General features: G+C 42.6%; 1 protein-coding gene across 1 annotated transcript in view; it reads right to left on the bottom strand.

Annotated features, from left to right (window-relative positions):
- Positions 1-15,179, bottom strand: part of LOC147258760 (genetic suppressor element 1-like) — a 43,194-nt gene extending 28,015 nt beyond the window's left edge. The window contains exon 1 of the mRNA XM_086208772.1: positions 14,564-15,179. Within this exon, the coding sequence (XP_086064898.1) occupies positions 14,564-14,600 (37 nt within the window). The 5' untranslated portion in view covers positions 14,601-15,179. The remainder of the gene's footprint in view (positions 1-14,563) is intronic.
- Positions 15,180-15,593: the final 414 nt, after the last annotated feature.

The raw sequence follows: 15,593 nt of genomic DNA, 5'->3' as shown, positions 1-15,593 counted from the left end.
GTGCTAAGTTGCTCTGCTGCCCTCTAGTGGCCAAAAAGAGATCACGTAAAATCATGCGACAGACTACTTATTCAATACTTTACGCCTTAATGACATACTCTTTTACCGCTTGAAGTGGTGAACAAACAGCTGCGCACACATCCAGAGCAACATTAACTGGGTGTTCTGGATCGTTAGCTGCTTTAAAACTGCATGTTCACCAATTAGTCCTGACCATCAGTACTACTACTATCCAACCATCCATTTTCTATACTGCGTATCTTTTAAAGGGCTCAGTATCTTGCTCAAGGACACTTCAACATGGTCACGGGGGGAAGTGAGGATCGAACCAACAAGCCTTCGGTTGCTAGACGGCCACTCTACCTCTGAGCCGTGCCGCCACGCCACGACCACGACTACTTGGGATATAATAATACTAACATTTCATGATGAAACAAGTTACTTTTTGCGATATTTGTTTCAACTTTTTTCAGTGTTTAACGTTTTCACTTCCGATATCTGTTACTGATTTTTTTTTCAGCAAAGTCATAAATACAATCATAATTTGAAGTTTTTTTCTTAATGATCGTCTTTTTTTCTATAATCTCCTCTGAGATTACTCAGCAACTATGATGCTTGCTACATTTAGCCTAATATTTCAACATGTCCCGTGTGTGTGTGTTTCTGTCTGTTTGTCTCTCTCTTCCTCCATCATTCATCCATCCCTCTCCCCATCCGTCTCTCCTCGTCTCACAAGCAGCTGCTCCACATTGCAGCTATTTAACAGCTGTTTTGCATCGATTTGCGCTTCCGAGTGCAGATTTCTACCTCGTCCATCCTCATCCTCCTCTCACTTTTTATCCCTCCCTTTCCTGTCTTTCCTCTCTTCCTCTTGCATTTCTAAGATGCCAAACTCACAGCAACACCAATCAGCCTTGGATGTTTTCCTCAATAGACTGTCTCCTTCAAGTCTTTCCCTGAGATCCATTCAGCGATGAAAGACGCACGAACACAAGCAGGCATAAACACAAACTGGCTCACATACATTCTAATAGACACACACATTGGCAGGTACACACATGCACACAGATTAACGGGCCCCCTACTCTTCTCTCTATGGAAACAACAAGTACTGAAGGAAGCAGCAAAAAAAGAAAAGAAAAAAGTGAGGCTCACATAATCCCTAAATCCCTCTCTCTTGTGCTCAAACCTACACAAGAGAAAAGAGGGGGAGTGAATGAGGAATCTGTGTGTGTATGTGTGCGTGCATGTATGTCTGTGTGTGTGTCTGCAGGGACTAGTGTAGCCTGACATGATTTATGGTCTGGCGCTGCACAGGCAGACACTCTCAGTTTTCTCTGAGGTGGGTGTCTCACCTCCATCCTTTGTGACCTATGCACAGGTTGTATAGCTGTGCGTGCGTGCGTGCGTGCGTGCGTGCCTTCGTGCATGTCTGCGTGCATTCATGCTTGTGTTTGTGTGTGTGTGTGTGTGTGTATGTGTGAGAGAGCGAGAGAGAGAGAGAGAGAGAGAGAGAGAGAGAGAGAGAGAGTCTCTTTTGGGGACACAAACCAGACTAAAGACCGGTTAATTGGAGACCGTGCCCCCAATTGGTAAAAATGCTTATTTGGGGTCAGTGACAAAGTGAAAAATGTAGTGGCAGCAGTACCAGGTGTTCCTCAGGTTCTGTGGAGATCATCTGATTGTGTGGATATGCTTCCCTTTGGAGGACCCATAACGTCACGGTAGAGGTTAAGCAGTGTTTATGGTCATAGTTACAGTGTCTCCAGGAAATTAATTTAAGCCAATGGATGTCCTCTGAAGTGATAGCAGTGTGTGTGTGTGTGTGTGTGTGTGTGTGTGTGTGTGTGTGTGTGTGTGTGTGTGTGTGTGTGTGTGTGTACGTGCATGCATGAAGAGAAACATGAACATTCCGAAATGTAAACATGAGCTGGTGTGTGTTCAGTTGCTGCAGGTGCATGTAAGAGATGAACCCACTGATCAAACGTGTGGTGGTGTTGTGCGTGTGTGTTCTATGTTGGGGTCAAGGCACACAGCCATGTGTATTCCCTGAGTGGGTTACACTTGGCGGCGGACTGTAGGATCCCCCATTAAGCAGTGTGTAAAAGAGGCCAAGCACAGAGGCCATTATGAACTCCTGCAGTAATAGCTCTAGGAATCTTGCTGCCTCTGGGGACCTGGTCATTAGCCTATTCCTCTCTCATAAAGCCCTCTATCCATCACACACACAAGCATACACACATTTGTATGCGCACACACTATGCACGCACACTCAAACACGTGCACAGTATGTGTTGGTGTCCTGCTTTCTCTCCCTCTGTTTTCTATTCATCTGCAGTGAAGACAAGTGTAGTGCTGGGGATTCTGCTGCAAGAACAATCCACCAAGACCTCCACAGATGTCTTTGAAAACAGATGCACTTGCTTGCACATAAAAACACATACACGCGATCTTCGCAAACAAGCACCAGCACACAGATGCTCATTTACAAAAGCAGCGAGGCATAATATCAGCCATGAACCCAAACCCTGATTATTTAAATGTATTCCTCCTTCCCCATCCAGGGAAAGTGAGACGCTGTAGCTGCCTGTTAGCTTTGGTCAGGTAGGAGATTAGAGACAGAAACAGTGTCACACACAATGGCTGTGTGTGGCTCAACAAGCATTATAATCGCAACTCAATTTCAGAGCATTCAGACACACACACGCACACACACACACACACATATACACGCACATACACACACACACACATATATATGTATACACACACATACACACAAAGGTATATGTGTGCACATACTGCAGAAAGATTTATTGGCATTTCTGACAGTGAAGACAAACTGCAAAGGCAACAAGGAGGTGTGTGTACTCTTTATCCTCAGGCAGCTGTGCACACACACATACACACAAAGACACAAACGCACAAGCACACACACACACACATACGCACATTCACTTCTGGATCAGACTGTATCACATGTATTTATTTTCACCTCTGCACATACACACACCGACAATGTGCACAAACTGTATTCTAAGTAACTGTGCCTGTTTTTACAGGCACGTGCACGACTCCCCAATATTTACACACATGCTTGCACATGGACACACACACACACACACACACACGCACAAACACACACGTGCATGCACACACTGATGTAAGTGCACGCAGAGCAGATGAGGTCCAGAAAGAAGAGATACCTGGGGATGGAGACACATTGGCAAATGTAAAGCTGGAGTCAGTCACTTTGTCCTCAGGCAAAACACACACACACACACACACACACACACACACACACACACACACACAGAGAAATGTACACAGTGTGTGCACACACAGAGCGCTGTAAAGATAAGCACTAATCCTGTTTATTACCTCCTCCCTCTCTGCACTTTTTTTTATTTTATCTCTCTCTCTTACTTTCTCCCTCTCTCCCCTTCTCTGATTTTTCCTGTCTCTCTTCCTCAAGCCTATTTCAGCATGCACACCACACACACACATTTCCTGCACACATATACACACACGTTGTCAGTTTTCCTTCTGCGATGTTTGCTGGCCTGGGGCTGAGATGAGGAAACAGGGAGGGGAGTGTTGATGTGCACTGCTCTTTTGCAGTTCCAGCTCTGTTCACGTCCTGCAGAGAGAATTACCTTCCCTTTGTCTGTGTGTGAAGGGCTGCTGCCTCTACCATCTGTGCAATGGATGCAGAGGCAGCCGTGCGTGTGGGTGTGTGCGCGCGCATGTGTGTGCGCGTGTGTGTTTGAATGTGTTCAAGAAATCTAAGAAAAATAATTTTGCAATTTATCAAGGTCTGATGTGGCATATCACAGTTTGTGTTGAGCCATATTGTTGTGGTGTCTGGGATCTTTATACAAGCAAGTCTGGCTGAGAGCAATTACAGTTCTGACCATTCCATCACTCTTTTCCAGGTCGGCGGTTAGTTTTTGCCTAGAACAATTGAATGCAGCTGGATGTCCCAATTAATAGATCCAATTGGTTGAGAATGAAAGGTTGAAATTAAAAAAAAAAAAAAAAAATTGCTAAAAGAAACAGTAATGTTTCCAGTCCGGGTTGAACATATACATGAAGAAAGGTTCTGATAAAGACTGATGCAAAAAGCTAAAATACAACAAGACTATCGAGGAAACCAGAGGTGGACAGACACCAGCTGACAAGACACAGGTGACAAAAGAAAAAAAAAAGAATACAACACAAAGTTGAAAATAAAAAATGACACGCTTGCAAATAAAACAGCAATAGGTTACTATGCACTACACATTATATACTAGAGGGAAAAAAATTACAGAACTGCAAAGAAACAAACCAAATGTGTGACAACTGACTGCATACTCAGGGATTAATGAGCAAGTCACCATGTGGCAAATTGATGTGGCTGTAAACTGCAAAAAAGTCTCACAAAGACTACTTCTGGTCTATGAAAAAGCCCTGAGACAGATATTTATCTCTCTCATTACATTTGATATGAGACTGAATTGTTTCAGATGTAGCTTCTCAGTCAGACACCCCGGAGAGATTTAAAGGAACATACCGACTTTGTGGGAAATACATTTCTGCCATCGCCCCAATTGATGAATGTATGTGAACACTTCCGACTCACTAGCATTCACGGTGCTAAGCTGACTAGCGGTCATCTGGCCTCCATCAGTCTCAGTTCGCTAACAGAGGAGAGAACAGCACCTATTTCTTGTCTGGCTCTTACAAGATGGCAAATTCGCTCGTTTCCCAAAAAGTTGTCATTTTCCTTTAGAAGGAAAATAATCTTCCAGTGCAGCGAGGACATGTACTTACGATAAGGTGATCTTGTCCTAAAAATAAAACTCTTCAACATACTGAGATACTGCTGGTTAAGATACGCTGTTTTATACTGAGCAAAATGAAACTCATTTTTACTAGGAAGTCTTTTTTTTTCCATAGTTAGTTGGGTTTGGTTTTTTTTAGCACAGAAAAATAAGTTAAAACAGACTTCTAGTTAGTTTCTTGATTATATATAAAATGATAAGTATCAATCACGGCCAGCCTATAATTCAATGTTGTTGTGTACATTTCTGATGTGCAACAACGTTTGTTTCTAGAAAGCTTGAGACTGCACTGAGTTTTGTGCTGGGCAAACGATAAAAGGACCTAAATCAAGCATGACATTAAAACAGAGATCAGGAACTTGTGGATGAACTCTTCAACAGATAAAAGAAACAAACACACATTGTCTGTTTCTTTTATCCGTCTTTTAAGTTTCCTCCTTTTTCTCGAATATTCCTCCTTTTACGCCCTAAATGCTCACAGCCCCTTACACGCTCTTTTCTCTGCCTGCTTCTCAAACTGTCCTCATTCCTTCATCCCTCACTGCCTCCTTTCCTTCTCTCTCTCTTGCTATAGTATCTTTTCACCTCTTTTTCCTCCATTTGAGTTGTTTCTCCTAATATGTCTCTCCCTCCTCTCTCTCTTTCTCTGTCTCTCTCTGTCTCTCTCTCTCTCTCTCTCTCTCTCTCTCTCTCTCTCTCTCTCTCTCCCTCTCTCTCTCTCTCTCTCCAGATGGGTAATAGAGAGTAGCAGCTTGCTGTGGTCAGGCCAATTATTTACATAATTATGATCTCCCACTTAACCACATGATCCTTTACCTGGGCGTGGGCAATTAAAGCCACCATCATTATGCAGATTATGCAAATTCAGTCAGAAGCAGAACAAGGTGGTGCAAGATCACACATGAGTAAACACGTGCCCTGTAACTACGCATGTGTGTGTGTGTGTGTGTGTGTGTGTGTGTGTGTCAGGAGGGGCATGTTTGTGCAACAGAACGTGGGAACATATTTGACAGCTTTCTGATCAGTTGAGCGTATTTCTTTACCTCTTTTGTATCCACAAAGTGTCACACGACAATCTGTTTGCTAATGCGCAGACATACATTTTAGGGCATGTGTGCATATGTGTTATCGGCGCTTGCTCACGTTAGCACTAAACTAAAACTGTTCAAGTTTGTTTTTAATTCAAATCAAAGTGTTTCTTACTGAACATATGTCTAGATAAAGAGCATGTGGATTATATGATGGTTTATATAGTTAAATTCCACTTGAGAGTTTGCGACAAGGCTAATTGGATACTCTAAACTGACGGAGGCAATCCTTTGAATTGTCATCAGCAACTCAGTCTGCTTTTGATAAACTGGTCAACGTCCTCTAATGCACCTGTGATAATTCCCCCAGATCCTGAATGCCAGTTAATTGTAGAGGTGAACGCCTCTGATTCAGGGGTGAGAGGTGAACACACCTTCAGGGTTAACACATTCTGAATATTAATATATAAGAGTAATATTATCATATATTAGACATATATATTATCCATATTATTATTCCACCAGGTAAGTATCAATATGGCAAGTGCACAGAAAGAGTATGTGACATATTTGCCGTCAAGGTGTGGACTGGATGTCCTCAGATGCATTTCTGAGGTCAGGAGGAAAGATACCTCGTATGAGTCGTGTCTGGAGAATGAAGGTGAAAGACAGGATTCTTTGGTTTCTCCCTCAGACTCAAACAATCGTGATTCTTCACTGACAGAGAACGAGAAGGAAACCCTGCAATCACGATTGAGCAAAAGTGAAAATTGTAACCAAAGGACAGATGTGATGGAAGAGTTTGATAATGCTAATGCACTGAATCCTTGCTCTGACTTATGTGGACTTGGGGAACTCACAGAAAGTTCTGGCTCTAATGCTGAGGTGACAGAAGATGAAATTGCTTCATCCTCTCATACATCAAGCAATTCGAGCCAGACAGAGATCAGCACATCTGAGTCGGAGAGCGCAGAATTAGATTTGAAAACAGACACTAAAAATTTGTCTTGTGAAAATGACAGTGTTTTCACTCCATCGCCTGCCACATCCAGCTACTTTAATGCTTCTGATTATATCCAAGAGCTGAAATTAAAAGACAAACTGGCCTCTGAAACCATGGAGAAGTTGCTAAATGTGTTCAGAGCTTATGAGAACAACAGAGCGGAAATGAAAGTTAATAATTGTTAGAGTGCCCTTAAGAATAACCAGATGGATTTGGAAATCGAAGTCCAAAACCTCACACTTCAGTTAGGCTGGATGAAACAAAAAAAGCATGATCTCATGGAACAGCAACTGTTGGATGTTCAGGAGAGACAGAAGATGGCGGAGACTCTCAGAAACCAGCAGCATGAGTTTCACTGGTTACCAGCATGAAACAGTTGGAACATTCCCACAATCAGACCCAGATGGAGCCAGCTCATGAGCGCACCTAGAGGGAGAATCTAGTCGCCATCCATCTCAACAAGTGGGAGCAGAAAAAGGGCTGAGTTGAACAGAGACATAAGTGAACGTGATGTGGCCTTGTCTCAGCTCACTGAGGCCAGAGGGAGAGAGGAGGAGCCTCTAAAGCAGAATTTGTTGAACCAGGAGCAGCTAAGCAGCCTTAAAACAGCCTTTGAGGAATTTCAAGTCAAAAGCAGGGCAAAAGAAAACAGCCTTTCAGGTGAGAATGGGATCCTCAAGGCAGAGCTTGAAGTTGGCTGGAAAGAACTCAAACTCATTGATAATACACGGATCCAAACGGTCATGTCATGCGAAAAACAAATTTCTGCCTTGAGGTCTGAGCTGAAAATGGACTTGGAGAAGGAGCAGCGGGCTTGTAAGAGACTAATGTCAGAGCTGAAGTCAGTTTAGAGCTGCCTGGAGGAGGCTGAGTGTGGCAGGGTGGCTCTCACAGAGATCTCTGCTCCTGGAGATGGAGGAACAGAAGCAGGTGCAAGACAAACTCAGGGCTAAGGCAGCCAGTCATTATAAGTTTGCTAATAATTTTATACATTGAGAGGATGAAGGATGAGTTTCGTCAAGTCAAAGTGCAGCTGGAAGAGAAGGATGTGCTGTTGAATGCACTGCGGCAGGAAAAGGACCAGATCCAGAGGCTGCAGGGTGAACTTATTTTGCAAGACACCATCATGAAAACCTTTAATTAAGCATAGCAGACTCATCACCAGACCAATGACCACAACTGAAGCTGGGAGGCGCTTCACATATCTGTATGGAGAAGAGACTTGTTCTTCAGATGACAGACTTCAATCAGACTCATTAAAATATTTGCTTCCCAGAAGGAAAGGAGAGCAACATTTCTGTTCAAATAGTGTTCATTAGTTTCTGTTCACTTGGCGACCTGCTGTGGAGCACACTTTGGCAATTGGGGGGGTTCATTTAGACATTTTCTAAAAAAAAAAAATTGGTGAGTTTTTGATCGTGTTTAGGGGGTCAAATTAAGGTTCAAAGTGGAAAAAAGAATCTAACGTTGCAAAAACAGTAGGGTCTTTGCCCCGAAGTTCCTTCGGACTCGGTCCCTAATAAGCTGGTCAGGTGGGGCAGCTCTGTTCCGGACTGTCCTCTGGACTCCGTGGAGATATATATATATATATATATATATATATATATATATATATATATATATATATATATATATATATATATATATATATATATATATATGTACATACACACACAGTATATACTGTATATTTATGTACGTATATATATATATATATATAATATATATATTTAACTTGTCTATTTATCCTAAATAGTAAATGCACTATTGTGTGTGTGTGTTTTTTCCCCATGCTGCTGTAGTAACAGAATTTCCCAAGTACCCATGAATAAAGTTGATCTAATCTTATCTTAAAGAGTCTTTTTTTTTAAAATATAAATATACATTTGGCTTCCTGTTTTTCCCGTGCGGAATCAGAATAAGGACCCATTAGGAATCAGAATAAGATTCATAAAATATCTTAACGACACCCTACAAGTGAGCGCTTCTCCTCTGAAGAACATCTTGCAATGTTGCAGTATTTGAAGACTCTTGAGATGCTCTTTCCACTTGACTTTAAATGGTGTGATGAAATCATGTAAAATGTAATTTGATTAGTTTCTGCTGTAAGTGTGCATCCATGCACTTTCCACTTTCAGATATCCAATAATTAATAACTACAACAGTGGCAATGGAAAATTATTTTTCAGTAGTTTTTTTTCCCAGAAACAACATCCTTGTAAGTCTGTTGCTACCAAGAGCAGAGAGGTTTGTGAAAAATGAAACCTGATCTGTGTGTGTACTAGTGACAGCAGAAATCTAATGAGTAGAAGAGAGAAAAACTATGGGAAATATCTGCATGGCTACATACCACTGAAGAGAAGGGATCTGAGTGTGTCACACATCTGCAAGTTCAGAACCTGCTAAAATTGTGTACGCATGTGTGTATGTACGCATATGTGCACGCGTGTGCACGGTGAAGCCTTGATGCCCTGTTTGACAATAACTGCCATCTAACTGTTGTGAACCAGCTTTCTGTAGACACGCGCGTGTGCGTGCGTGCGCACACACACACACGCACACACACACACACACACGCACACACACTGACACATTCAATCAATTGTGTTTTGACATGGTTCATGAACATGCAGATGGTGCAGGACCAGTGGGGACAGCATCTGAGGACTATCTCTCTCTCTCTCTCTCTCTCTCTCTCTCTCTCTCTCTCTCTCTCTCTCTCTTTTGTGAAACCAAACATAGGTGCACATGCGTGCGCTTGTGTGATTTTGTGTGTGTTGTGTTACAAGGATCCACCTCCCTATATGAGATATTAATTCTAGCAAATTGTAGCTGCTGTATTTTCATATTGCTAATCCTTCTGCCATCTGCTCCTTATCATACACTGAGCTGCTTTTTTTTTTTACAGTTTGCGCTACATGTTTGTGTGTGGAAAATGTGTGTATGTGTGTGTGTGTGTGCGCGCGTGTGCGTGTGTGTGTGTGTGCGTGTGTGTGTGTGTGTGCGTGTGTGTGTGTGTGTTTGTGAGCTACCAGGAGTTGTCGTTATCACTTCAGGTCAAAATCTGCTGGCATTTATCCCAATCTCCCCAGCTCAGTGAGCAGGCATCGTGTGTGCCTGTGTGTTTGTTTGTGTGTGTGTGTGTGTTCGTGTGTGTGCGTGTGTGTGTGTGTGTGTGTGTGTGTGTGTGTGTGTGTGCAGAGTGTATAACTTGTGAGATATCTCACATCAAAGTGTTGTGTGTGTAAATAAATGCAAATATTACAGCATAGGCATGTTTGCTTGTATGTGTGCAAATGTGTGTGTGCATCTACATACACTTTAAGTGAATCCTCTGTTAATTAAGAGCTCATTAGCGACACCAGCTCTTTGGCTTGCTTTCTTGCTCACTTGTTTGTTTTCTAGTTTGCGACATCACCAAATGCATTGTTTTATTTATTCCTTGTCTTTTACACTCTTCTTAGGGTTTATTTCCAACATCTCTAGAGGATAGAAAACATAAAAAATAGATTATGGTTGTTTTCTTTCTTGGCAAGAGAAAGTCGCCCGGCTCCCACGTGATGTTACTGTATGTGTGTGTGTGTGTGTGTGTGTGTGTGTGTGTGTGTGTGCGCGTGTGAGGGTTTTTATCTCCTCTGTGTTATCAAGCTGTTGTCATGGTCTTTTATTCATCTCATTAATAACAGTGCCCTTGAGGTGGAGCACCGTGACCCTGTTTTCATCGACACACGCTAGTGAGCACAAACACGCACACAGTTTCACACAAAGACTCAAACAGACACACACACAAAATTAACACCAGGAGAAAACCTGACAGCAGCTTCCTGGATGAATATATACTGAATACAAAGATGTCCACCCTCATGGGTGCCAGAATTTTCTTAACTCACCCAAGAAAAACTAAAAAGGAGTAATCGAATTCTGGCTTAGAGTTGCATGTCAAGTCAGAACCCAACCGGCATCTTAAATGAGGTAAAATGGAAAAACAAGGAGCTCAGATGTAGAAAAACAACACAAAAATGGGAGTCAAATCAAGTGATCCACCAGGTTGGCATCCTCAGTCTATCAGACCTTCAGGACTTTTTCTGAATAACAAAGAGTAACAACATCTAAAGTTATCTGCTTTGAAATGTGTGCTGATTTTTTTTTAATCATTTTTATTCTAACACTCAGGTTTCAAATGGGAATCTTTCAAACGTGTTTTCAGAGCTTCGAACTGTGGCGAAGCCATCACTCTTCTCCAGTAAAATTAGTATTTATTTGTCTGCTGCAATGTAGGAAAAGCATTTATTAATCAGAGGAAGAGGACCTGAGGCTGAGTGAGGTGTGTGTGTGTGTGTGTGTGTGTGTGTGTGTGTGTGTGTGTGTGTGTGTGTGTGTGTGTGTGTTTGTTCATATGACATCTGCCATAAATCAAAAGCTACAGTGTCCTTGTAGCACTAACACATATCATAGAAATCAATGCAGAGGTCAAGTTGAACAGAGCTACCAAGCCCCTGAAAATACCACAGCAGCCAATAAATATGGCAGGCTAATACACATGTCAACAACGTACCGTTCTCCCCTGATCGACTCGACACAGATTGTGTGTGTGTGTGTGTGTGTGTGTGTGTGTGTGTGTGTGTGTGTGTGTGTATACGTGTGTGTATATGAAGGATTGAGTGAATGCATACATGGACAGACACGCAAATGTCACTGTATATGTGTCCATTCTTCATGCACACGTTTCTGCCGGGTTTGACCTGGTGACTTTGTGAGAAGTGGGGATGAATTACTGCAACCTGTTTTACCTCTGCAAACAATGGTGAAGGATGACACAAGCCCACAGAGACCAAAAACAGATTTAACTGATCAATGTTGAATCATTGGGTCACAGAGGTAGAGAGTACAGTACAAATACTTCATTATTCTACTTAGTAGCAACTTTTTTTAAAAGTTTTGTCCCCTTTTTTGAAAAATATATCCGTTCCCTCTCCTCCTTCAAAAAAGGTTTACTACTTAGATTTTAGTGTATCTGTGTAGTCAGTTATTAGCTTTATTTCACATGATTTCAAATCTTCCTAAACTGTAATTCAAACAAAAGTGGACGTTACAAGAACACGGGGAACTTCGCTGCATTCATCCACTGCGGTGGTCTGCATCCAAGCCCTCCTGTTCAAAGCCTATCTAGAACTAGCGTTTTATTTTATTTTGTTCCCTACCCTTTTAACAAACATATGCCTTATAAACACGTCTTTTGTAATTGTCACAGTGTATCTTTTAGAACTTTTGGTAAAATTCAATTACATGATAGTATATCATATTCTAAAGGTTCGGTTTTCTTTGTTGAAAACAGTGAGGATGCTATTGGAACACGATCCAGGCTAAAAGTAACCGAGTAATAGAGTAGTCTGCTGTACTTCCTATCAACATGACTCCTTCAACTCTTTAGATTCAGTCTGTCTTTGCATGTTAAACCAACTGCTGTGACAAACTTTGATGAATACAAAGAGATGTTAGAGGTGTGTTGTCAAGTTGATCCACGTTCAGGTAAACACTGAGACAGAAAATCACAAATAACTTGATAAAATAGTCAATTGATCTGTAAATCTGTAAATATACCCTGTTGAGGCGGAGCCGCACACCGTATCCCTGTGTAAACCCACATCTTTAGGTAGAACTCCTCACTGACTGACATTTCCTATCAAATACAGTCCCCAGCAGCTCATTTACACTTTTAAGCATGAGGATGTATTTGTATCTGGATTTTGAAGAATTCTTTTTATAGAATTTGTTGTCAATAAAAAAAAAAATTCCAGCCTGATGCACCTTTAGTACGTTCTGATTTTACTGTAAGAGAAAAAAAACCGACATGGAATGAGATATGTAATAAATGTGATAAAAACACCAGGCAGTCCAGAGAGCAGGAGGTAGAAAAATGCCTGTCTTTTCTGTATGATACAGTGTTAAGGTCATGGTGTGCTTTGTGTAACAATGCGTGTTACACACACACACACACACACACACACACACACACACACACACACTCACACAAACACACACACCGTCATGTCTCCCACTTTCCATCTCGGAGTCAAATACACCTGGTGATACTGGTATAAAAGATCTTCATGCATGTAACGTGTATCATTAACCTGATTTTCTATTGTTGCCTCTCTCACTCTTACTCTACTGCACTCCTTTCACCCTGACTAATCACACAGTAATTGCACCACATTACATATGGGCACACACAAACACACACACACACATACACACACACACACACACATACACACACATACACACACACACACACACACACACACACACACACACACACACACACTTACATCCTTTACTCCTCACCCCCTACATTGTCAAATGATCATTGAGGATCCAGTGAGTGGCTGACACTGTCTCCACAGCAACGGCAGTTAGGACCAAGAGGGGGGCTGGGGCATCTGTGTGAAGGATGGGCGAACACACACACACACACACACACACACACACACACACACACACACTGGAAAGCACACAACCACATGAATGCAACACCAAGCATAGACAGGTGCGCACAACCACACGTGCACAGACGTTCAAAAGTGCACACACATTAAGCGAGACCTAGGAGAGTGAAAAAAGCTGATGAAAGCACGAGTGGCAGGGGGTTTGTTGCTTCCTGGAGAGATTGTCTTTTCTTCTTCTTCTTCTTCTTCTTCTTCTTCTTCTTCTCTCTCACTCACACAAAATTGAAACACACTCAAATTTACAAACAATGACAAAGCTCCACATAATCACTCTGACTCAATCATTTATGAAAGTAGATATATAATTCAAAAACCAGCATGAAAGATTCAGAAGGCAAAGAACATTGTTTAATCTGCACTCCGCCCTCTAATCCCCCGCCTCTCTCAAATCAGCCCTCCCCTCCAACACTTTTCACCTTCACCACAGCAGGGTCTTTAATCATTGACCACAGTCTGGCCCAGACAACTAAGAGGTCAGAGGTCGGGGTCAGAGGTCAGGGGAAACACGCTGTAATTGTCTGCTCTCATGCCAACGTTGTTCTTATCCTTCACATCATTTCTTTACGTTACGAACATTTCACACCTTTCTCATCCTGTCAGTTTAAGTTCTACACACCGACCCCTCCCCCCTCCCTCATTTCTCTTCTCACTGTCATCCTGCCATCAGGCATGTTTAAGCACATTTTCCTCAGGTAACCTCACACCTGTCTGACACCAGACACACACAAACACACAGGCATGCACAGTTACGCTAACAGTGATTATTGACAAAAACAACAACAAATATTCCATTTATCTTTCAGACATACAGTGTCCGTTCATTCAATTAGAGCTGATTTGCAATTGATGAAGATAAAGAGCGTTGATATGGAAAGCAGCAGAAAATAAAACCAACAGTATTTGGTATTGACAAATTATTGCAATATTCCTTCCCCAGAGCAATCATGGCAGTTTTTGCTCTTTTTTTTTTAGCTGCTTCCTCTTCCAATCTGGTCAAAATAGTGAATTTTAATAACATTATTTAACATGGTGGCCTGAAGTATCCAGATAAAAGTGACATATCATGCAGAAGTATATCAGTGTGATATGACTCAATCTATTAATTGCTCCTTCAAAAGATGAAGTCATATGACCAGCCCACAGTTGTTGGACAGCCATCAAAAGGAAAATTAAATATTGTGTTTAAATGGGACTTACCTGGGAGGTAGAAGCGTGGGGTCTTTAATCCGAACATGGCTGTGGATCACTCCTCCTCTTCCTCCTCCTCCTGTGAGTGTGTGAACAAGAGTGTCAGTTACAGGAGGCAAGCGTGGGGTGGAGAGGTAGAGAGGAGGTCACGCCGTGGTCGAGCTCTTAGTGGGTGTAAGTCATCAGACAGCTCCCTGTTCCAGCTCCTCCTGGGCCCTGCGGGTGTGAGGAAGGAGGGGGGTGGGGTGGGGGGGGGGTGGGGGGGGTCAGCCTCTGTCTACCTCCCTCCCGTCCTCTTCACCCTCTGGACTGAAGCGAAGAGGTGGAGGAGGAGGAAGTGAGAGAAAAGAGCAATCTAAGGAGAGAGGAGGGAAATAGTCCACAAGCTGAGGATGGGTGCCAGTGTGGTCATGCCATCTCTCAGTGAAGAGAGATCTTGGATGAAGAGCTTCTGACAGAGCTGGGAGGATGACAGGATGGACGAGGGGGGGGAGTGAGAGAGTGAGAGAGTCTCCAGCCGGTGTCCTCTTCTAGTCTTTATAATCCCTTTCTTGTTATTCATTCAGCAGCCTCTTGCTCATAATGATCTGTTTTTCTGTCTCTATTCTTGCTTTATCCTGCCTTCTTTGCCTCAGTCCCACTACTGACTGCTCAGCTCAGCAAGCACAGAGCAGGGAGTGAGAGAAGGAGGGGGAGGGAGAGAAAAGAGGGAGGGAGAAAAGGAAAAGGAGGAGGAGAATCATGAGATGGATGAGTGAAGGAGAGATGAATGAGTTTATGTGAGTGTGCACGCATGTTTGTGTGTGTGAAAAATGAAGAGAGGATGATTTAACTGACTCCTGCGCATAGAGAGAAGAAGAGATTAAGAGGAAGAAGAAGAGGAAGAGGGAGGAAGAGAGGCGAGAGGGTGTTGATGCAGCCCTCATTATCAGTAGATTGGACTGGTGCCTGAGTGACAGCTGATTCATCATGGGAGAGAGAGGAAGTGTGTGTGTGTGTGTGTGTGTGTGTGTGTGTGTGTGTGTGTGTGTGTGTGTGT

This window comes from Aulostomus chinensis, chromosome 7, assembly GCF_037954235.1.
Source record: "Aulostomus chinensis isolate RoL2024-O1b breed Wild chromosome 7, RoL_Achi_v1.0, whole genome shotgun sequence".
Taxonomy (NCBI): domain Eukaryota; kingdom Metazoa; phylum Chordata; class Actinopteri; order Syngnathiformes; family Aulostomidae; genus Aulostomus; species Aulostomus chinensis.
Note: the sequence above shows the minus strand (reverse complement) of the source record. Positions and strands in the feature narration are given on the sequence as shown.